Genomic DNA, 22,849 nt, shown 5'->3' on the forward strand with positions numbered 1-22,849 from the left:
TGCTTGGGAAGGCTTTTTTGCTGTTACTAATTTACTGTAACCACAGTACCAACATGATTAACAGGCTTCTGTCCTGGGTTGGCAGAGGTGTGAAGGTCACAGCCACAAATGGCTACTTCTTCTAAAAGTGCAAACCAAACTTGCTCTTGAACTGTGTAGTCCTATGGAAGGACAAAGAAGTGTTAAATCCTCAAGGCTATCAGGTGTTATATTTTTCAAGCAAGAAATTTTTCATATCTGACTGGATGATTTGGAGTTTGCAACTTTTAAGTGAGGAGTTTATTCAAATGATAGGCAAATCAAAGACACCAGACAAGGACTGTGGAGACATTTCTGATTTTCCAAAAGTACTCCAGAGTTCTAAGACACCTGGAGTCAAGCTGCTGAAGAATCAACTTTGAGAATGGAGGTCTGAGATACACCTTACAAAACATCCCAGGATGACTGCTGGGATACTATTTGTGCCTCCCATTAGAAAACTGGTGGCCTGGTACTTCCAGCCTCTCAGTTTGTGCTGCCAGGGGCTGTGTGGCATGGCTGCAGAACACAGCCAGCTCCCAAAAGTGATTACTAGACTAATAGCGTTCATTTTCCATGATGTTTCACTTTCCTGCAGAAATCTGCAGGAAAGATGACAGAACAATCTACAGGTGTGCAACTCACAGCTCAGAAAGGCAGCTGGCTTCTAATTCCTGCAATCCAATGCCAGCCTCCTCTGCCTTGTCTTACCTCTATGCAGAACCATCTCCCATGTGAAGACACTTCAGAGAAGCAATGATGGGCACAGTGCCAGAGCAGAAAAACAAATAAACACTCAGAATAATTTCTCAGCGCTGATGACATTTGAGAACTTTGCTTTGTGCTTGGTGCTGTCAAAGTGTGGCATCCATGTACATTTGCTGGACTGCAGCCAACAGTTTTTAATCAGACATCAATTCACCCTAAAGAGTAGGACTCATGCTCACTAGCCCTGAAAATGGTGTATATGATTGCCTATTGCTCCCTGCATGGCCTAAGGTCTCTGCAACTAAAGAAAAGACTGGGAATGCTGGTGGCCATGCAGGAGCATCAGTTGCACTTTAAGCGGAGCACACTGAATGTGTGAGAGGAGCTGCAGGGTAGCAGGGGCAGAGAAGGCATGCCAGTGGTCATGCTGTGCCAGAAGCAAACTGGGAGCTGGTACCAGCTCAAAAAGCTTCAGGACATCAAGGCTGATGCATGAGAAGTGCATCAGGTGGAGAGAACTTTGGCAGGAGGAGGTAGGAGCCACTGGACCCCACTGATGCAGCCCTGTGAGATGAGAGACCTGTGGAGCAGCCTGGGCAGAGTAGGAGACCCTTTTGGTGGGGTTGGCAGGAGAGCAACAAAGCAGGTGGTCCTGGAATGCTGGCACTCAGATCTGAGTGGGAGAGCTGGCCCCCACCCTGCCAGTCCCTGGAAGATGGGGAGGACAACAGAAGAGGGTGATCTGAACATGGTGGGGCTGACACAGTGATGCAGCCACGTTTCAGAAATGAACAGAGGCCTCTTTCAAGATGTGAGAATCAGTTCAGAAGGAGGGAAGGTCCCCATAGTAATGAGGCCACCTAAGGTACTCTTCATGAGTATATCATAGCCAGGAAAATCTTGTAAGATCAAGGACTATAAGACTTTATTATAATCCCATTGCTGAAAATAACTTGTATTGCTCTAAAGTTATTCACTCAGCAAATGTGCCCTTTAAGCTTGTTGGTCCAGGATGTGTTCACCTCATTATGATGATCTGTCAGGCTGGAGACCAGCTGACCCCTCAAGGAGGGGTCCCTCCTGATATGAGCACAGGGCATCACTGCACCGCCTGAGCAAGAGCGTCTGTCTAGCCCAGGGACTGTGGACTGAGCAACAGGAACTCACTACGGATTTTGGAGACAACTTCAGTGGAGACTACCAGCTGACATCAGGTTGGACCTTAATGGCTGAGGCAAAACAACTTACAAAGTGTAATCTTCATGGCCAGAGCTCAAAACTGACAGTGAAACACTGCTAAAGGGGACAACAGGGCAGACATGAGATGTGTGGGGACGTGGCCTTTCTGGGATGGTGAGGCTGAGCTCTTCCTCCTCCATCCTTCTGCATAATACACACAGGCAAAACACAGAGAGTGCAGTTTCCACTGCTGTGTGTCACCACTGCCCAAAGAAAAGCCTTTACACACCTTACACACTCTTCCATGAGGACAAACACAGTTAGAGCAAATTACTACCAGTAATTTTTCAAGGAGCTCAGTTTGTTTTTCTGTACAGCTACACTGCCATTCACATATGCAATTTGTATATACAAGGTTGTCTGGACATGAATTTTAACATCTAGTTTTGCCTAGAAAACTGAGTTGGACAGGCTCATTCTGTGGTGTCAGTCCACCTAGAATGCAGAGGTGACAAGATTATACTTAATAAAAAATAATAAGCTATGTTTCATTAAGTCTAAAAATAAAAATTCACAGGAAAACAAACTGGGTACGTGTAGCATATATGATGCAATAAAGAATCGAGGATATAGAAGAAGAGAGGAGAAAAAGGAAATATATGTTTTTCCCATCACAGAGAATACACTTCGTCCTTCATTACTTTCTCCTCTTACATGTAGCATATCAACTCTATTTCCCTGCAAAAAAAAAAATGAAACAAACCCACAAACCCTCTATTATGCTTCCCAGAAATGCAGAATGTCGTTCTGATAATTTTATAACAATTTATTATATACAATGCTTTTGAATTAAAGATCCCTTCCAGAAGACAAAATGCTGCAAACAAATCTTTCCCATGCCTATTGGAAATGTGGAGCGCTGCCTGCTGGAAACACAATAACACTGCTGAAGGAAGTTGGTGTTTATTTTGCCTGGGGATATTCTCTAATTGGCATTTCTAACCTGACTTTTAATCCATCGTTTTAAATTACTCCAAGAGTCTAATATTCCTTATTTGTATTCAGTTGGGAAAGCACAGGGGTTTGTTTAAATCCATCAGAAAAATTCTCTGGGGATCATGCATTGCTAGCATATAACCAGATATTTATAATTTGCAAGACATTAGCTTGAATAAGTGATTTGGGTGGTTTTGAGAAAATGACAATGATGGAAGAAGGAGCAAGAGGAGAGATAAGCAATATCCTGAGAAAATTTTTCATCCTGGATGAAAACAGAGGATACTTTTTTTTTTTTTTTTTCCTGGAGCTCTTCCAGACAAAGATTTGGAGGGAAAAAACATGTCTTAAGGGAGATTTTCATGGAACTAGGGTAACTATTGCTGAGCTAAGTAAGAGAAGTTGTTCACATAACCTCATTCTTCTGGAGTGATGTTTTTTTCTTCTGCTGAAGGCAACAAACCATAATTTCTCTGCCCTGAAAACTGGAATCTGAGCTCTATGTTGCTGCAGAGCTGCTATATATTTTGGAGGCATTTACAGAGTGGTCCAGGACTAGCATCTTCACTCAGAGTAAATATATATGACATTGAATACTTTGTGCTATTTGCATTTTTTTCCCACTCTGAATAATCAAAGCAGAAGAACGATTTGTGCAATTTTCTTGTCTTACTTGCAGATAAAGCTTAGTTAGCTTTGACTGGCTCATCTTTATTTTTCATGCACTTACTTAATTGGCAAACAATAATTAACATTCCCTCAGCTGTTCTTCAGCACTATTTCTCCTAATATTAGTGGGAAAATAAAATGATTGGGAAGAGATTCAGGAAAACTTATGAAAGTTATGTTGATTTCTGTAACACATTTATTTCACCTTTGCTCTTCAGCAGTTTCATCTCCCTAAATACTGCAGAATTTCCTCTCAGTTCCAGCTTGACCAAGACAGAGCGATGTCCCATTGTTACTCAGTTCAGGACTATAACTATCATTTGATATTTTATAATGTCATATCCAGATTTATTTGGTCTCCATGCCAGGAACAAGTTTCTTTATTGACATATTTGCAGCTCTTAACTTGAAGCAAATCCCATTCCATATAACACTGGAATTGTTAATAACAGGAAGTTTCATTTCTAATTTAAGGGACTACAATCACACCATCACCTATCTTTAGAAGTTTTACATTGTGGAAAAATGTCAAAACTATTACAACTGATAGGAATTAGAGAGTATGGCACTCACCTCACCAAAGGGTACAAACATAGTTTCCATGTTACATCCACAAAGGACAAGGCTGTAGGCATGATGTAAGCTTCTTCCATTCAAAGACTCTAAAATTTACTTGATTTCCTACAAAACTTTGTTTCCTTTGACTCAAAACTTTTGTGTTTTTTTTTTCCCAGTAAAAAAAATCAAATGCAGCAGTTACATGCTCTTTAATGAGTTGAAGTTTTAAAAAAAATATTACATGCACAGTTAAGCACAGAGAGTCTAAGCAAATAATCCATAGTTCAGGATGAAAGGAGGAACCTTCTTTCAAATGCACATTTTCTTTAGCAGGCTATAGATTGTTGTCTTGACTGCCCTTCATATATGGTAATCAAGATAGATGTTGGAGATGTTAAAAGAAAGAACAGTAAACACCAAGAAAGTAACCTAGATAAATCTTCAGCATAAATAAACCTCAGTTGGTAGGGAGCCAAACAGAGTAATCAGCAAGCGACCTGCGTTAAATTAGGTCATACCCTCTCTCTTCTGTCATGAAAACAACTACTATGAAAGACCTTTAATGTATTTAAAATCCCAGTGGATTTATTGACAGTACCTTTGTCTGGACCATGCCTGGTCTCTGGTCCCTCAAGTGCTCCAGGGTAGCAGCAATATCAATCTCTTTAGCACCTGCAACAAACCACAAATTGGGCTGAGTTCAGAGCACAAGATAATCCATGCTGCATCTGTCAATCTCTTGCTATCAGGTTCCCTTTGGGCTAACAGTCCAATTGAAAATTATTACATCTATCTCTCAGCAGATTTGGCAGGCAGCTGCAATTTTTGTGTTCATATAGAAAAATAAGAGGTTGGGGCACCTTTTACTAACATTAATTCAAGAGAAGCCGAAGAAAACCAAATTCTTAAAAATGTCTCTGCCCCTAGAGCAGAATATATTTTGCAGAATCTTAGGGTCTGTCATGGCAAGGCCACTGAGCGTCTCTTTGTCACTTCTAAGAGTATGCACTGAATTAAGGGCCCGAACCACACAAAGACTTATGTTGTAAAAACAAGGTTTTAGGTGACCTTTTGTCACTTGCAGTTGAGATCCAGAAAACCTCTCCATGGCTCCCTAGTTCAGGACCTGTCAGACCATCTTTCTGTGTGATCATTGTTTCATCTGGAAAATCTATGGCCCTTTCTTTCGGTTATACTTTGGGACTCTGGACGTGGCTGCCACGTAATGATCAACAGCACCAGGACACAGAAAAGAGGCACAGACAGCCCAACTGCTGTGGGACTGGCTCCCCTCCTCTGTGCACATGGAGCTGCTTTCTTTTAGGACATGATCTATGGAGATCAAAACAAGTCCTCGTGCCTCTTCCCTTTCTTATAATATGCAAAGACTAAAGAACTGAAGGGGGCAGGGAGACACCAATTTTCTCCTCAGTTTCCTCTACTGCAGGATGTTTCAAGACCACCCTCCTTGTTTTCCCTAAGTGCCTAATCTGGTAATGTTTTTTTAAGGGATAGAGGGGAAGTAAGGATTTTGGTCTTTCCTGTATGAGCTCCAAGAGTAGAAGCCTGGCTGGAAATCCTTTGAGCTGAAAAGTTCAGCTACAGAATTTGGCTCTCGTGCATCTGTTCCCTTCTGCATCTTGCAAGAACATCTCATGGTGCTAAAGCATCAGGCAGATGGGCAGAGGGTCATACTAGCCCAAGTGTTCTACCCCATCTCCACTCCACTAGTCCCTGCTGCTCTGGCTGGCCATGCATTCTCCTAGGGCAGATGTGGGTTCGTAGCTTCAGAAGCTTAAAAAGGTGCTGACCTCGGGTCTCTCCTCTTCTGTACATTCACTTTTGTCATGAGATGGTTTACCAAGGGCAGTGATTGACTACAATTCTGCAATCTGCTTTTATTTTAAAGGATACTCAGTGGTGTGCTCTGAAGAAAACTGTGGCCCTCAGATGTGCAATTTGACAACCATTTTCCATTGCCTGGCCCCAGGAATCTCCTGGCCCAGCCTGTGCCAACTGGGACTTCCTTCTGGAGGCATTTGAATATCCCCAACTATTCACAGGTATCTTCATGGTCAGCTTGTGGACCATGCACCTAGAGCACTGTTGCTGCAATAGCTAATTTGTATATATCTGGAAACAAACTTGTTTAGTCCCCAGAACTGGATTTTTAAAATTGGACCCAATGCTTATCACTCTTCCTACAACTCTTGTAATTTAGGGGTTTGTCTAACTGTAATAAGGTTCATATCAATGTAAACATCATTCACCTCCTCATTTACCCAACTCAGCTTTATGGCTCAGCACCACCTTTTGAAAGATTCAGAAAAAGCAACTAGAAGTGAATGATTTCATTTGGTATCTTTGATAAAAGATATGAAAAGATATTTTAAAATAACATCAGCTCTACAAGAATAATTGACTTGCAATATGTTCTTCATATCAATGAAAACATGTTCTTCAGCTGTATCAGAAGCAGAATTAATTCATTCGGTAAATAAAACAGTGACGACTTAGAAATGTTATCTGACAGACAGTTTTGCTATTTGCCATGGGTTGGGGTATTGTATGTATGACTTTTGCTCCCTCCCTCCCTGCCCTCTCTGACCACTGGGATTTACAGGGATGGGCTTTGAAAAAAAATAAAAACTTATATTTTAAAATTAAAAATCCCCAAATCTTCTTACAACAGAGCAAAGCAATACATACTTACATATGCTGTACAATCTGATAACAGTGACAATAATTATACCTTAAATCTGTTGCAGGTTTTGCAGTGGCAATCCATCTGGAAAGCATCAGTAAAGGTACTCTCGCTGCAAACTCTAACACTGGTGCAACACAGTAGCTCATTTCTGTGTTTACTCTCACACACAAATGTGCAGTTGGGTGGGATTTTCCTGTTTCACCACAGATATCCATGGGACCAGAGCTGTGTGAGTACTGCACATGCTTTACAGCCTTACTTGTAGCTTCATCTGATTATCAGGAAATAATATGTCCCAGTGGCATTTTGGCTCAACATCAGAGCAACTCTCAGAAATTAAGATATGAGAAAAATTTAAGACACTGTCATCCACGGATGAGGTTAACCACAGTCCTGAGCTGTCCTCTGAGGTGCGTGCTGCAAGGATGAACCCGGAGATCCTCCCACTGGAGCTGGCAGGCTCGAGTGCTACAGGGACTTACCCATGGCTGTGAACATATAAGTCCCCCTTCCACCAGTGAGGGGTGATCTTTATTGGAAATTACTGTAGCCTCAGGACAAAAAGGGAAAAGGTTCATGACCAGGCATAATAACACTCCTTAATGGCCAGACAGGCTTCTGAGCTTACCTTTGGAAGAGTTAATTTGTCCGTTTCTGTGATGCAGATTGCAGGCAGTTACTATGAACTGATGCTTGCTTTTTTATCATCATTAAGGGAGTGACATGACTAATAGTATGAACTATACTTGATTAAAAAATCCTGATTTAGCAAACCAGCAAAGCATATGCTTGCACTGGAACATAAGAACAGTCCTAGTGGGCTGGTGTGCTTAATGGGAAGCTTGTTCTGAAGTATTTTGTCGGTAAAGTCCCTAAAATGTCAGGTTTTGCTGATTAGTGTCCCCCAACCCATGGATTGTGATCAGCAGGTCATCCAAAAGCACTTCTGACATCCTTAGCCACAGTTAATTAAAAGGAATTAAAAGTATGATTTTGCCCAAATCAAGTGTCTGTTGAGATGCCAGGGGGTTAGAGACAATTCAAAGCAGAGACATGGAGTGGTTTCCTACCCCCTTTTTTCCACCTCCGAATGCCTTGGATGTTATGGTGATGGGAACTACCTAAGTACTTAAAGAGACTGATCAACAAAGCTTAGGGTTGCAAAGACAGGATGCTGTTTTGGAAGAAAAATATCTTGGAACAAGAAAAGTCACAGGAAAAGAGATGAAATCAACAGCATAGGATAAAGCCAGAATGAATTGGTTTCCTTCTACATGAGTAAACCTATTCCTCCTCTGCATCTACATGTTCTGCATCTATTCTCTTACTGTGGCTAAAACAAATGTGTTTAAATATATTTATTGCTAGTCCCCCTATGAAATCTCATTGTGTGATAAGGGCTTTTTTTGTATTCAAGCTTAGGCTAGACTGCTGTTATACCATGTAAATTCAGCTCACTTCACTGACGTGTGCAATAGCCTGTAGAAAGTTTTCCGGTGACAGAGGCAGACAAAGGAAGAGGTTTTCAAGACACAAAGGGAGGTCTGAACCCAACTTGCCTTCACAGGTGAGAGGAGCTCAGTGTTTAAGTGCAGTGTGAGCGTTCAACTCCCTTTGGAATTATTTTGCTGGAAGCTGACACGAATTCAACACCTTCTTTGCCACGTTGAGGCTTTCTCTTTAAGCTGAGAGTACAGTATGGTATAACATTCTACAGTAACCAATTACACTTTATTTATGCTTTTGAGCCTTTTCAGGTGACAAAAAATACTGCATATGCTACACGACATTGGGAGAGAGGGATATTGCTAACTAAGGACATTGGGGTCAAGTCATGCTCTTGCTCAGATGGCTACAAAACATCCACACACTGCTAAGGTATTTTAAACACTGCTTATCTGGGAAGCCCTCATACAAGCTACATTTGATGCAGTGGTTTAGAGTAAAAGCTGGAAGAACTCAATCCACTGATTCCAAGGATATCCCATTATTGGAAGTGTTTTTCTCAGGCTACTAAATTATGAAGTCCAGTAACAGATGCAGATGTCAATTTATTGCCATACAAGAAATAATCCAGAGGAAGGGTTAAAAATACTAGGCTGGAGAGCACTGACATTTGGAAAAGAGAACAGAAAATATGTCAAAAAGGTAATATTTTCTATCTTTTCTCCCCATGAATACATATCTGTCTGCTTAACAGTGCTACTGGTTTCAGAAACTAAAGAGAGGGATAAAAGAAGCAGCATTTAAACAATAAAGAATTACGTTTTCACCTTTTGACTGTATTTTACTCTACAGGGAATAAATTTGGTTTGTGTTTGTGACAGGTTTTTTCACAATGGATTTCATTGCTTGTTTTAAATGAATGTACGAACGTAAGTTAGTGTGAGACTGATCTAATAGTGTACCAGCAGTATTGTGAAAAATGACTGTGCAATGTGTTTTTTTTAAAAAAAACAGAACATGCATTTGCAGTAATTCATTGTGAGCCAGATAGTACCAGCCTTCCCCTGCCCTTAGAAGCTCAGTGAGCTCACTGAGTAAATACCTCTGAAAGCACTTCCACAGCAGTGCAAGCCAGATTTTAACTTCAGTAATTAACTATCATCTTCCAAAAGGCTTGAAGCATTCACAGTGAGTGCACAACAACCCACATCAGGAACATTAACTGGATAAACTAAAGGAAAACAAGAGAAGATGCAAGCTGAATGATATTTTGCCCCCAAGGAGAAAAGCAGTTTCTGAAGTTTAGGGTCATATCCTTCGCAACCCTTTCTCTCCCCGCAGGCATGAATGCAGGATGCACACTGGCACTTAGCAGCTGGTGCTCCTGATTAGCAGATCTCAAGGGGTTAAAGTGTTTGCCCTTAGACAGTTGCCTAAGTGGAGTATCCAGCATGTCATAAAAACATGGGTAAAAGTTAAGTTCCCTTTTTCTCCTGCAATAAATAACGACCTGGCCAAATTCTGCTACAATAGGCTCCATGAGGTGACCAGCAGCTTGCAATATTTAAAATCACAGTGAATTACCCAGCGTTAGTTTTATGGCTAAAACAATGAAGTCTTCCCTCTTTTCTCATTCCCCTAAGCATGGCAGTGGCAGGGGATCTATTTTGCTAAAGCACAAGACACACTAGAAACACTCTGTGGAGGATCATCCCTTCTCCATTGCAGCAGAATTGCTGTCACTGTGATGGCACAGGAATGTGACAAAGTTTGACGAGAGGGGTGACATCTTTAAATGTATCTGCTGGGAAGGAAAAATTAAAGCATATCATCAAACAGTATTTTTCAGGTTCAGCAAACTACAGAGCTTGTGCACCTGAAAATGTGCCGGGTTGGTTCTTTGTGGTTTTTTCTATTCTTTTTTTCCAGGTTATAGGAACAATCAGCATTTTTTATATATATGCATGAAAATTTTGGCTTAATTAAGGTAATCTTTGAGATTTTTATGTAATAGGCTTGAGTATGCACTAAAAGCAAAGTCAAAAGTCCTATTTTATTCAGTACTAATGAAAAGTGCAGCGTATATTCTGTGAAACTGATAGAATTTTATATTAAAGCTCTGTCTTAAAAGGAATATTTTAGACTCTAGATGCTCTGAATTTTCTGTGTATTTATAAAAATAAAATGATGCTTAAATACTTCATCAAAGCAGTTATTTGTGGGGGGTTTCTTTTTAAATAACCCAAACTGAAGGGTTTTCTTTGTGAATGTTTCACAAATACATTTCACTCATAAATATTAAATTAAAAAGGATTTTTCTAGTTGGGAACAACTTTCAGATCTACTGGCATATATCCTCAAAAAGATGTAACTCTGCAGAATGGCTCTAAACTTGTTACTGTGAGTCCTAAAGGATGGCTCGGTCATTAGGGGGCTGTGTTTAGATACATTTCAGTTCTCTTCCAGACTGAGACTCTGACTTCCTGCACCGCTTTGGCTAAATCATTAAATTCACCCTACGTTTCACGCCATCATTTATAAAATGAACCACTTTTTTCCTACCTAATGAGTTGTTATGAAAGCAAATCCATTAATGATTACAAGGTGCTTGGACACTGGAGAGGTGAGGACCTAGATAGATAGTCTATTTTTTTCCCAATACCCTTTCACACCTTTCTCAGCCCTCTTTCTGTTCCCTTGATCATGAAGTGATCACAAAGTTGAATATATGATATAGGAGTCACGCTGATGGTTGTAAAGGGAGGGTTATTAGCACTTTTACTATTTCTCCTTAAGGAAATTATGATGATCTGTGAGGGAATAAGCATTTTTCCCAACAGAAAAAAATGGAATACTAAGGGGAATACAGAAATGACCTGTCAAACGCCTTTCTTTTTGTAGCAATAAGTATTCAGCTTCATTCTAATCAGATATTACCTGCTTAATGCATCTTTTTATATTTGTATAGATTGTATATAATTTTATAATTGTATAGGTTTTGAATTAGGCCTTGAAGGGTAAAGGGACTTGTTAGGTCAGATTAAAAACTGGCTTGTTAGAATCTTGAAGGAAGAATCACTAATACAGTCCTTTACACTGCTGTTGCTGGAAGCTGAAAAAGACCCAATTAATATTTTCAGGATGCTGCTGCTCGTCAGCGTGTAGCCTCAGATCACACACAGCTCGGTGTTCACAGGCAGTTGGGAGCGCCCTGGAAGATTCACTTGTGATATTGTGAAACAGCAAAAATACACTTGAGAAAGAAACTAAGGGGAAAAAATACAGTGTCAGTGAGGACGCTGAGCTGTCTCATCACAGTGTGTCTGTGTTTAGGAAGAAAACAAGTGTTTTTCATGTTTGGGTGATGACTGCATGACTCACGCCTAAAAGTGATGCGTCATGGTCAAAGCACACTTGTGCACAGCGGCTTTGTGCTGCCTTTCTTCCCTCCCTTTGGGAAGATTCTGACAAATAGGCTTTCCTGGGTTTAGTACTGCATTTTGTGTCCCTTTTCTGCATTCAGCTTTGCCATAGGAAGGAGGTAAACAGTGAACTTTGGAGACCCAAGGACAGGCAGTGACTAGATCCGGGTCTGTCAGGAGCCTGATACGCAAGCACAGCCATCTATACTGCTGTCTGCAATAACGTATAGGAACAGAAGTGGGCTCTCTGGGGAGTAAGGAGGGTAAATCACCACTCACGGACTATTACACTGTCACAGCTTTGCTGTTTCCAATGTCTAATGTAGCTGGACGTAGCACAGATATGCTATAGATCTGCCATGCTCCTAAAGCCCTGGATGCCTCCAGCTTCCTGCTGACAAATTCTAAAGGATGGCTCGTGTAGCTGCTCCAGCAAGTGTTGCCCCATTGAGTACTTAATGTTGCAGCAAAACATTTAATCACACCATATGAGGGGCAAACTCAATCTGATTAAAGAGAAAAGGGTCATAACTAGGGGGAGTGTAACACCACTTCTTCACTGACCATTAGTTTTAATGGCAAACCGGTAATATTTACTAACTAGCTTAGTCTCAAAGGCCCAACCTCATCTCATCTACTCCAGCCATCCTTGAAGTTCGAATTGGAGTTAGTCATCTCCTCTCCCAACAGCTAAGAGAGAGAGAGGGTAAGCTGTGATGGCAATTCATTTGCCTGAGAATTATCCTCCAGAGGTGTGTATCGTTCTCACTGATGACTGAGGAGACCTACACAACTAGGTTAGGTGAGATGCTTAACACTAGATGTTTCATGTGGCTAAAGTTAACTGGAATGAACCTGGCTTGAAAGGAGCTGAGTTTCTGTTCTGCACTTTTGGGTTCACAAGTGCTAGAATCTGCCAAATCTAACTGTGCTTGAGGTCTGTGTTTTGTGTCCGTAGCCTCCCCCATTTTCCTGACCTCCTCATTTGGCAATGTTGAGGGAAATGACAAAAGAAAAGCAATGTGGAACCACAATGAAAAGACAAGCCAGCTGCAGTACAGTGTAGTGAAGGCCATGGAAGTGAAAAATGTATTGTATGAGCAACTGCTGTTTGCACAGTGCTCTGCTGCAAGAAACGAGAGTATTTTCTTCCTTCAACTTGCATTATGTAAGTGCCCATTAAATAAAAACACTTGTAAATATTAGAGATTAAAAAAGGGAGCTGACCATCAGCTAGAAACTGCAAAAATGAAAGCAATTTTCATTTGTAGTTATCCAGATGTCTGTTGTTGTAACTGATGGAGTTCTGCTATTGGCCAGAAGGATCATTTGAGGCTTTTCATGGAAAGAGAAAAGAGTCAGCAAAAACCTAGTGAGGGACACACTTTTAAAGAGAACAAAAAAGATAAACGTACTGAGGCTGGCGTTTTCATAAAAAGCTTATTCTGTCTCTGAGATGAACAAGATCTGTGTGCATATGTGTGTGTGTGATTAGGGATGGACCCAACATATACCTAAATCTGTGAACTGTCTGTAATGTCAGACAAAATACATAAATAGTTATATACACCTAACAAAATTAAAATTTCACTACCTTAATTAAAAACCCAAAACTGAAACAACTTCAACAAAAGAACCCAATGGGCAAAGCAAGCATGTAAGTGGAGAAGGGAGTACTTATGGTAATAAAAGTGAAATAATTATAATTCTTGTGACAGTCATATCCACACAGACTATACATTACATAACGTGTTATTGTTTACACATTTTACATTAATACTCAAAGACTGCATTTTATAAATGCTTAAATGTGATATGGCTTTGTCAGTACACAACCCAAAGGAAGGTGACACTGAAGATGGAACACTTAGGAACAGTCTAATGTCTTAAAAAATGCTATAGGAAAATAATGCTTCTAAGCTTTATACTGATTTTAACAGTCTTGCAAGGATAGAATTCACTGCTGACATGTCAGCTTTTAAACTAATATCCTTTGTCAATGCAGAAAAAACATGCAGAAACCACTCACTGTAACTGAATGCAAATGGATGCTAATTGAGCACAAATCCTTCCTCACTTCAACTGTGCATAAGAATTGTCACATCACATTCTGTACCATATAGGAACTGTTTCTCTTTTAAATCTAGATTTCCTCCACCCTCCCCTGAAGTTGAAAGTAAAATGAATATGCCTAAATTACTACATGCAAGAAAGGAAGTTAATGATTTATGTTCTGTATGGGCTAAAATATCCCATAATCACCTACGGTCACACTAGAAAATACCCGTGCACACATCTAAATTCAGCTTATACATGCACGTGCAGACACACACAAAGCACATACAAAGCACAGTGTAGCAAGAATTGTGAATGTGCTGCTACTGCCTGCTAATAGGTGCTTCCCAGGATCAGTACCTACAGAGTTTTACACAATTTCCTTCTCTTAGTATCTCTTCCAGAAGCTATTGACAAGTTACCTGAGAAGCAGTCGATCTCCGTGTGCTAAATTGAACACGAACGAAGTTTAGATGCTCATTGCAAAAACTACACTTCTGAAAACACGCCTCAGTTGGCCTTAAAAAATCTTAAGAGTCCCCTTTGGAAAATATGAATTTTCTTTCCAGGGGACACAGAGGTAGCTCGCCCACATGAAACTATTATATTGTAAGAACTATGATTTACAATACTTCCATTTCACATTGCATGTAGGTGGTAATGCTTTCACAAGACAGTACATGGAGTGACCTGAATAAAAGGTGCAATTATTATGGATTCATTCTTTAACAGAGTTTATCCTTAAAAAGGACTAATAGAAGCTATAGAAGTTGTGGGATAACTACACTTTAGAGAGGCACTATACATTGTACCCTTACAGGAAGAATACTACCATCCAGTCACTTGAACACTTCTTTGCTGCATAAGATTAGCTACCGAAAACGAAACAATTCTTCACTCTGTTCGTAAACCTCCTCTTCCAAACTTTTACTCAGCTGCTTCTCATACCAGTGGCACGGTACTTCTGTGGCCAGTTTTTTCATTTTTCCAAATTCTAACCTACCCATTGTGTGAAAAAATGCCGCCCAAATTCCTTATCTGCTTGTCTCCTCCTTAGTTTCAGTCAATGACCCCTTATTTTCAAATTAGTCACTATCTCAAGCTGCTTACTGACATCACTACGTTTCTTTCAGGGTCTTCTAATGCTCTATGGGGACCCCCCTTCGTGCTCCCTTTCCCAAGGAATAGCCCATGTCTGATCAGTCTTTCTTCACAATTCATTTGCCCCAGACTCTGGATAATTAGGATTGCCTTCTACCATACTTTCCTACTCCCAATTCTTTTCCAGTAAAATCCTCAGAACAGCAAACAATTCAAGAAATATGGCTCTTTAAGGGTAATCCCTGACCACTAAACTATATAAACAAAAAGAAAAAAAAAAGTCAAAGAAATCACATCCATGACTTGTTTGCTTTTTGTTTGAAATCTCTATATCTCATAAAGGAAACTACCAAAAAATGTAGACCACACAAGATTCACTAGAAAATATCAACCAACAACACCTTCCCCGTGGTCACTAATTCATTTCACAACAGAAGCTTGTAGAATATGCTACATTTTTATCTTCCTTTTATAAACTGTTAATCAGTGACTCTATACAGTCAATAACGTGCCTAAAGCTTTAAAGTCTTGTATGCCAAAATGTGTTTTTCAAAGGAAATAAACACTGTTCTAAACAGCTTTTTCTAAATACTGAGAGTTTGCTGAGCATCTCAGGCTGGACCATAAAAAACCATCCTATACATTCCCTATATACACTTCTGCATGTAGCTGGGGGCCCAGCTCTCATTGTGATTAATTATCTGCTGGGAAAGGCTGTAAGAATGAGCACTATTTGCCTAATTGTGTTACCAGGGTAACTCATTACATAAAAGTTACAATACATAAATGCAGCTCATTTGAAAAACTGGCCTTACAACATATGATATGTTTACATGGACACTGGGAACTTCCTTCGGAAATTGAAATAGCAACATTTCAGATTTACGTGGTTGGTATTATTGCTGCTGAGAACTGAGGCAGTCTTGTGGACAGCACAATGGTACACAAAGCCAACCCCAGTTTTTTGGCTCCATTGGTCTGCATTACTTTTCTGTGTTCCTAGACATAATAATCTATCTCACCCAAATCTCTAACACCAGCAATGGGACTAATTCAAACTTAGAACATAAAATAAATTAGCCTGAATTTTTCTGTTGTAAATTTTTATCCAGAACACCACTTATTTCTAATCCCACTTTTTGTCCTCTTAGCATTAGACACCTTTTAAAAAAGTGATCTCCTTTTACACCATATATTCTCTTAACCACTGTATGACACGTAGTATGTTAAATTTTATTTTCCTAGGGGAAGTTGGATCCTAGGCTGAAAAAATATTCCCGCGTTCACCAAAAGCATGTCAGAAACAGTCAGCTCCAGAGTTGTGTCAGCACGACTGAACAATAGAATTTTCTCAGACTTTGCATAAGGACTCGAAAATAAGCAGACTGAATCCATTTTAACACGAGTATGGGCAAGCATTTCCTTTCACAGGATCCTTTCAGAGAGGAGCTAACCCCACAACTTCATTATGATTGTTAAATCCACACAGCAGATAAGCAAAACCTCAGCAAGGGTTCAGATTAGCCCAAATCATTTGATCGCGATGAGTCAGAAGGCGAATTAAGGAATCTATTGTTTTGCCTTAAAATGTCACGGTATAAACTGCATCTGCTCAGGAGCTGACTCACAAGACCCTCAGACAATAGGGTAGCAGGGGCAAGGAAAGGACTTGGGGAGATAACCTCAACAGCCAGCCCAGGCCAGAGTGTGTGTGCTCATCAATTATAATCCAAGCTTTTGAATGCAAGAGAATAAACCGTGGGTTCAGCTTTGCTAAATCGAATCTTTTTGCTGGGTTTTAGAATTTGGAAATCAATACTTTAAAAGGATTTTAAAATTCATATTTGCCTTTCCTTTGACTCATCTTGTTCCAGCTAGTTCAAACACAAGAAAATGGATGGTCAGCAAACTCTAAGCAGCTGCTGGCTGGATTAATATCTAAAAATCAAACTATTATCTACACTATCCAAGCCTCTCAGTTCAGAAAAATGAAAGTGGGAAGACTCATAAGCTCCTATTTTCCTTTTTTTTTCCTCTTTTTTTTTTTTTTTTTTTTTTTTTTTTTTTTTTGGTGCCAGAAACACTCAATAAAAATGTCTTGCAATATATCACACTTTTAGTCACTACAATAAGCCTGCGGGAAAGACATGAAATGAGAAAATTCTCAACTTTTCTCAAGATCACACAAAAAGAAAAAAAAAATCTGATCAGCTCAGAGTTACTGTGAGTTTCGGGTGAGGAAGGAATATCAAGTAGACTAAATCTAAATCAGCTTATCTTCTCTAGTACCAAAGGATAAAACTTGTAAATACATCAAGAACGTTGAAATTCTCAGCAGAAATCAGCCTCAGAAAAACAGTCTTTATCAAAAATCCAGTATGCATTGTTATCTACAGAAACAAATCATTATCATTTTCTATATTTATTTAAATCATGAAAGTGCACATGGGTTGAACTAAGTCACTTCTCAGCTTCTAATTCGAACCCAAAGCTTGTACTAAGCACTCTGTCATGGAAGTGAGAGATGATTTGTTAACTGTCTTAAAACTGTAGCCATGTACACGTAGCTATCATAGTTAAATAGATATCATACTTAAAACATGGTAAATAGTATTTAAATATGTTATGGTAAGGTCAGATTCAATACTGTTTAGTTTTTGTTATTACTTTGAGGGGTTTAGGACCAGGGTCTTGTAACTACTCTGCATATCACAGAATCAAAGAATCATAGAACACCAGGTTGGAATGGGACCTCAAGGATCAAGTGTCCAAACTTTCTAAGCAACAGCACATGAATGAATCTAGGAAGAAAAAAAATGATAGCAATAAACCACATGATAAATAGCAGCATTAATTACTGGCACAACTGAACAGAAGGATACATTTTGCCTTTAAAATTTTCTGCTGACACGACACACAGGAATGGTAGCACTGGATAGATATCACTGATCTGTGACTGTTCCAGTATCTAAGAAGATTATTTAATGTGGCTGTTTGGAGTTAGTGCACAGGTGCAGTCATTGCGTTTACTGCACCAAGGGAAGTGAAATTCATTAAGAACCTGCCCCTACGGGAAATCTGTCCCAGTGCTCCTGTGAGCTCCTGCATGTCCTCCCTTCAGCTCAATCCCCCCTAAATATACCACGGGGGCATTTCTGCCAACTGCACCAACTTTTACTGTCCTGCAAGTGCCCTAGAACAAGATGCTTTGCTTTCTTAAAATTTTGTTCCTTAAAATTCCCTTCCTTTAAGGGGTTGGCTTGATAGTTGCTTTCAGCATCTAAAATAATATAAGGGATGGCAACAAGAAAGGTAGTAGAAGATATGAATTTATGTGTTCAACAGAGTGTTAGAACTAATTCAATGAGCAGTAGAAGAAATTGTAAATGACAAAGGCATTTACAGTTAACTGTCTAAGAGAATGCAGGGAAGTAAATCATTACATGAAAAAGGAGCTCCTTTTCCCAACCTACCCTATTAAAGACCCCACTAAAGAGCCAAGGCATTTATTGATTGCTTTCTACTTTCCCACTGCTGAAACTAAGTACTCCTCTATTTACTTTGATTTAAAAATGCATTATTGTCTACTTTCTAATAAACCAGACAGTGGAACAAGAAACTCAAATTATTCTAAGTTTATTCTTAAAAGTCCGTAGTGTAGGGGTTTTCTTGGTGTGGTGGTTTTTTTTTCTTTTTTTTTTTTTTTTTTTTTTTTTTTTTTTTTTTTGTAAGACTGAAGGCCTTAATCCTTAAAAGCCTTTTTGAAAGAAGGGTTCCTCGATGCTGGCCCTGCAGCTGGGCCCAGATTGAAAGTGCACTTACATTTTTATGTTCAGCGCTGAAGGACTCTGAAGTTAGCCCTCGCACTGCACATAAAAGCTTTGGAAAGGGCATTCTTTGCCACTCGTGCAATTCATTCTCTAAGAAAAGGAAATGGAAAGAAAGATTTCATGTCCAGGGCTTCAGGCCTTTGATCATTTGATGAACATTGGATCCTCAACCTGGGCCTCCAGCTTCTCAGGCCAGACAAAGAGGGCCCCGGCCGCACAGGCTGGGCCGCGGCTCCCGCCCGAACAAAACCTTTGGCGGCCGCACAGTGTGACAGCCTGGGAAAGGCCCACCTCAGCAGGGCTGAGATGCCCGCTCTGCCCTTTGATCTTTCATTTAAACTCCAGCCAAAGCACCAGGTCAGGGGATTTCGCGTCGCACACCCCCACGGGCAGAGGGGAGCAGGTCAAGAACAAAATGGGGGTGACCGATCTCCAAAAAGCCCTGTGACGCCTTTCTCTGGCCAGTTTCACATGACTTGTCTGGTATTGTGAGGCGCTAAGCCCACACTTAAAATGGAATTTGACATTACATGGTACAATGGAGTCAATAAATGGCATTCTTCAGTGCTTTTACAACAAAGTCAACCCTCCCTTAAGTGGCTGAAAGCCCCGAGCTAGAAAATACTTCTCATTTACTTCTTTACGCCAATAAATTGCATATACTTTAAATATATTTTTCACTATGGCTCCTCACTGCTGATGGTTGGAATGAGCTGCAAAAACACTTAACAAATTAATTTTACGATGTACCATTGCTTCTATTTTTAAAGTCTAGGTTGTCACATGGCACGTAACAAGCATTGGAAATATCTTCATATTCCTTCGCAAACCAAAAACCTATTTTCCAACAAGCAAGAAAAACTAATCTCATCCCACTGAAAAATTTATTTTCAGTGCAGTGCAAAGGAGAAGGCAAACATACAACTTCTTTTAGCATCAGCAGCAAGTTCCACATGATGCTCACAGGCAGAAAATTCAGTCCATGTTTGACGAGACATGTTAACAGAAACCAGAGAGGAAAAAAATGCTAAAATCCCCTTTCTAAAGGGACAGGATGCCACCATGTCCCAGAGGACTGGAATATTCAGGATGCAACAGCAGATGACTGCAAAGCGTGGAGTGTATTTTTAAACTACATATAAAAATATGTCTGTGTTAGAAGATTTTCAACAACAACTGTAAAGTGCCTAGAACTCAAAGAACTAAATATTATTGTTTCTCTATATAAATTAGTATGTTTTTACAACTAATACTTTTTCATTAAATACACAGATGTGCATAATGCCAGATCAAGGTGGCTTAAAAATTCAGGTTAAGAATCAGTAAAGGTGAATTACTATTTTTGTATATTTTTTGTCAGGTTTACATGCCTGCTTTCACTTTCCATCCTTTTGAAGACAGCATCAGTATTAAAAATTTCTTTAGTCCTACCAAAAATTATTTCAGGGTATCTTAAGTACTTTCCTCCATGGACCATTTACCAATCAAGAAAAAATAAAGGAATGGTCCCAATCTCTAGAGATCTATACACTTAATTTTAAACAAATAACAGTTTATGCTTATGTTGACAGATGATTTCCCACTTCATTAAATTACATATCACAGATAAGCCCACTAAGAAATAGAAAAGTTAAATACATTGTTCAATATCAAACAGATAGTGCCAGAACTTGAAACAGAGAATTAACTGATTTATTTTCAGTCCCCAGTTCCTGTTCACTACAGTCTTTCCTTCTAAGAGACAAATTTGTGTAGCACATGAGGCCCTATGTGGCACCAGCATTTTTAGGTCCTTTGGTGGCAATGGGCAGCTACAAAAAGCAAAGTGATCAAAATTGACCACCGTGGCTGGGGATGTGACAGGGGACTGAGCAAGCCATGACCAGCCCAGGGCCTAACCCATGCAACCTCTAAACCACAATTGTACAGACCCAAGGCTTCTACTTCTAAAAACAGTAGTACTATTTTAAATGATAAATTTAAAAATTTAAACACTTCTCAACAGCACAAACACACTTGCTCATTCACAAAGCATTTGCGTTAGGGTGTGCTGTTTAAAATTGTTATGAAAATAAAACTATAGAACATTCAGGAAAGAGTACAATTTGCCTCTAATTTATTCCCAGATTTTCTGTGACTATTGCTCCCCCACTGTTGTCATGGCAACACAAGCACATTTTTCAGTACCGAGGAAGTAACAAGCCTTTCGATTCTCACCTTTGGCCATTTTATTGAGAACCATGTCAATTAGAATGTAGGTTCCACTTCTTCCTGCACCATCGCTGCCAACAGAAAAGGAAAAAGAAAAATAAAGCCTATCAATGTGCATCTAGATTCAACATGAAGGTACCTGCCCTTAATGTTATATACTGTTACACATGGGGGAAGAGGAGAGAATGAGAGGTTAAGGTCGGGTACTGAGAGAACAGAGAAAGCTTGAACTCAATTAACACAAGTTGGTGGTGGAAGATTAACCACTACCCTACATGGAGAATGGGCCTTTGCTTTGATTTTTGTTAAGTCAAGCTGTGTTTATGCAAGAAAAACATTTTAAACAACAGTGGAAAAGTCACTAACCCTAAACCAGGATACCATTTCTCTTCAGTGACCTTATAGTCAGTAGAGATCAAGAATCACAGAATAAGTGAGACCAGAATATTAACGAGAACAGTCAAAAATGCATTTGAACACAGTGGTCATAGGGAATGCAGAGAGCTGTTCAAGAACTAAAATATTTGGTTATGGAGGCACTTGCAATCTTTTTTCCTCACTATACATCCCGAGTGGTTTTTTTTTTTTTTTTTATTTTTACCTTTCCCTTTAATTCTTCCTTGATTGCAATGACCAGAAAAAGTATTATAATGTAATTCCTAAGAAACAGCTTTAACTTTTATGTATCAATAGCCCTTCCTCAGAGATGTGAGATCAAACCTCATGAGGGGGAAAGTGCCCTAATCTGAATGCAGCTTGTGTCCCTTTCGGAGAGCAACGTGTAATTGTCAGTGTGATGCTCTTTTAGAGCTGCTGTTAGCAAACATAATTAAGACTTTAAGTAAAAGCTTTTTTTCCTTCCCTCCCCAAAATTTTTACAAAGGTGTGTGTGACCAATTAGACTGGTATGTAGTTTTATTAATTAAGCCATTATTTTTATCGATAGCTCAATTTGTGCACAAGAATTAACAAAAGGAAAAATAATAGAACAGCAGGAAGCACATTATTGCATTCTGTTTACAGGCAGACTATGAAACTTAATTTTTGTTAAGTCTCTGTAGACAGAAGCCTTTTTCTTTCAGTTGCTAGATTGCTGTTTAGAGAAAAGGAGATAATAAGTTTTTTTTTTCTCTATGAAGGGAACAAAGACACAATCTTATTACTTAAGCTGAATAATGAGAGACAAGGCAGTGATCAGGCCCAATAAAAATAAAAACTGATGAGTTGATGGTACATATTTCCATCCACTGTAGTAAGGAAAGAATGCGAAACTTGGAAGGTTCTTCATTCTGCATCAGATATTTATCTCAGGTTTCCTGAAGGCAATGCCAAGAAGCATTCTCTGGAGCATTCACCTCTGCTGAGGCTTCCTTGCATCCAGTGGAAGGTGACTCAGCTGAGCCAGGTGAGAAACACGTCCCTTCCCTCCTCAGTACCATCCAAAGTGGTGTGCCACATGGCAAACATCCTGCCTTTTAGCAGGATGTTTCTCTATCTTCGTTATCTACAAAGATATTTTTGATAAGTAGTGTAGAGTTCTCCATAGAACCTCCAATGACAAAACCCAACATTATGGTAAAGTTTTCCACTGAGCTGCCTGACAGCCTTCATGTGCATCTATCAGATTGTTAGGCCTAAAAATAACCTGTGCTTAAAGGATTGCTCAGGCAGGTTTCCATTCCCTGACACTGCCCTCTTACCATGATCTCTAAAGGTAAGCAAAGAAGAAATAAAACATAATTGTCTGTTAATAAAATAAGACCAAACTGGGAGGGAATGCAAAAAACCTCTATAATTTTGAAGATAAAAGAAACTGAAGCGCTACTTATACTGGAAAGTGTGACCATACATTGTTAAGTCATGGCTTAATATCTACAAAATCATATGAAAAGATAATTTTATGATTTTCGTAATTTTTATGAAAACAGATCCAAAATATTAGTTAGCAC

General features: G+C 39.5%; 1 protein-coding gene across 1 annotated transcript in view; it reads right to left on the minus strand.

Moving 5' to 3' along the window:
- Positions 1 to 22,849, minus strand: part of LOC114055541 (receptor-type tyrosine-protein phosphatase N2-like) — a 240,855-nt gene that overhangs the window by 5,312 nt on the left and 212,694 nt on the right. Inside the window, exons 11-12 of the mRNA XM_027879799.1 lie at positions 20,907 to 20,971; positions 4,727 to 4,800 (exon numbers count right to left, since the gene is read on the minus strand). Coding sequence (XP_027735600.1) covers positions 4,727 to 4,800; positions 20,907 to 20,971 — 139 coding nt within the window. The remainder of the gene's footprint in view (positions 1 to 4,726; positions 4,801 to 20,906; positions 20,972 to 22,849) is intronic.

The sequence above is a fragment of the Empidonax traillii genome, unplaced genomic scaffold (genome assembly GCF_003031625.1).
Source record: "Empidonax traillii isolate 1590-97213 ecotype Southwest subspecies unplaced genomic scaffold, ASM303162v1 scaffold58:size1836614, whole genome shotgun sequence".
Lineage (NCBI taxonomy): Eukaryota > Metazoa > Chordata > Aves > Passeriformes > Tyrannidae > Empidonax > Empidonax traillii.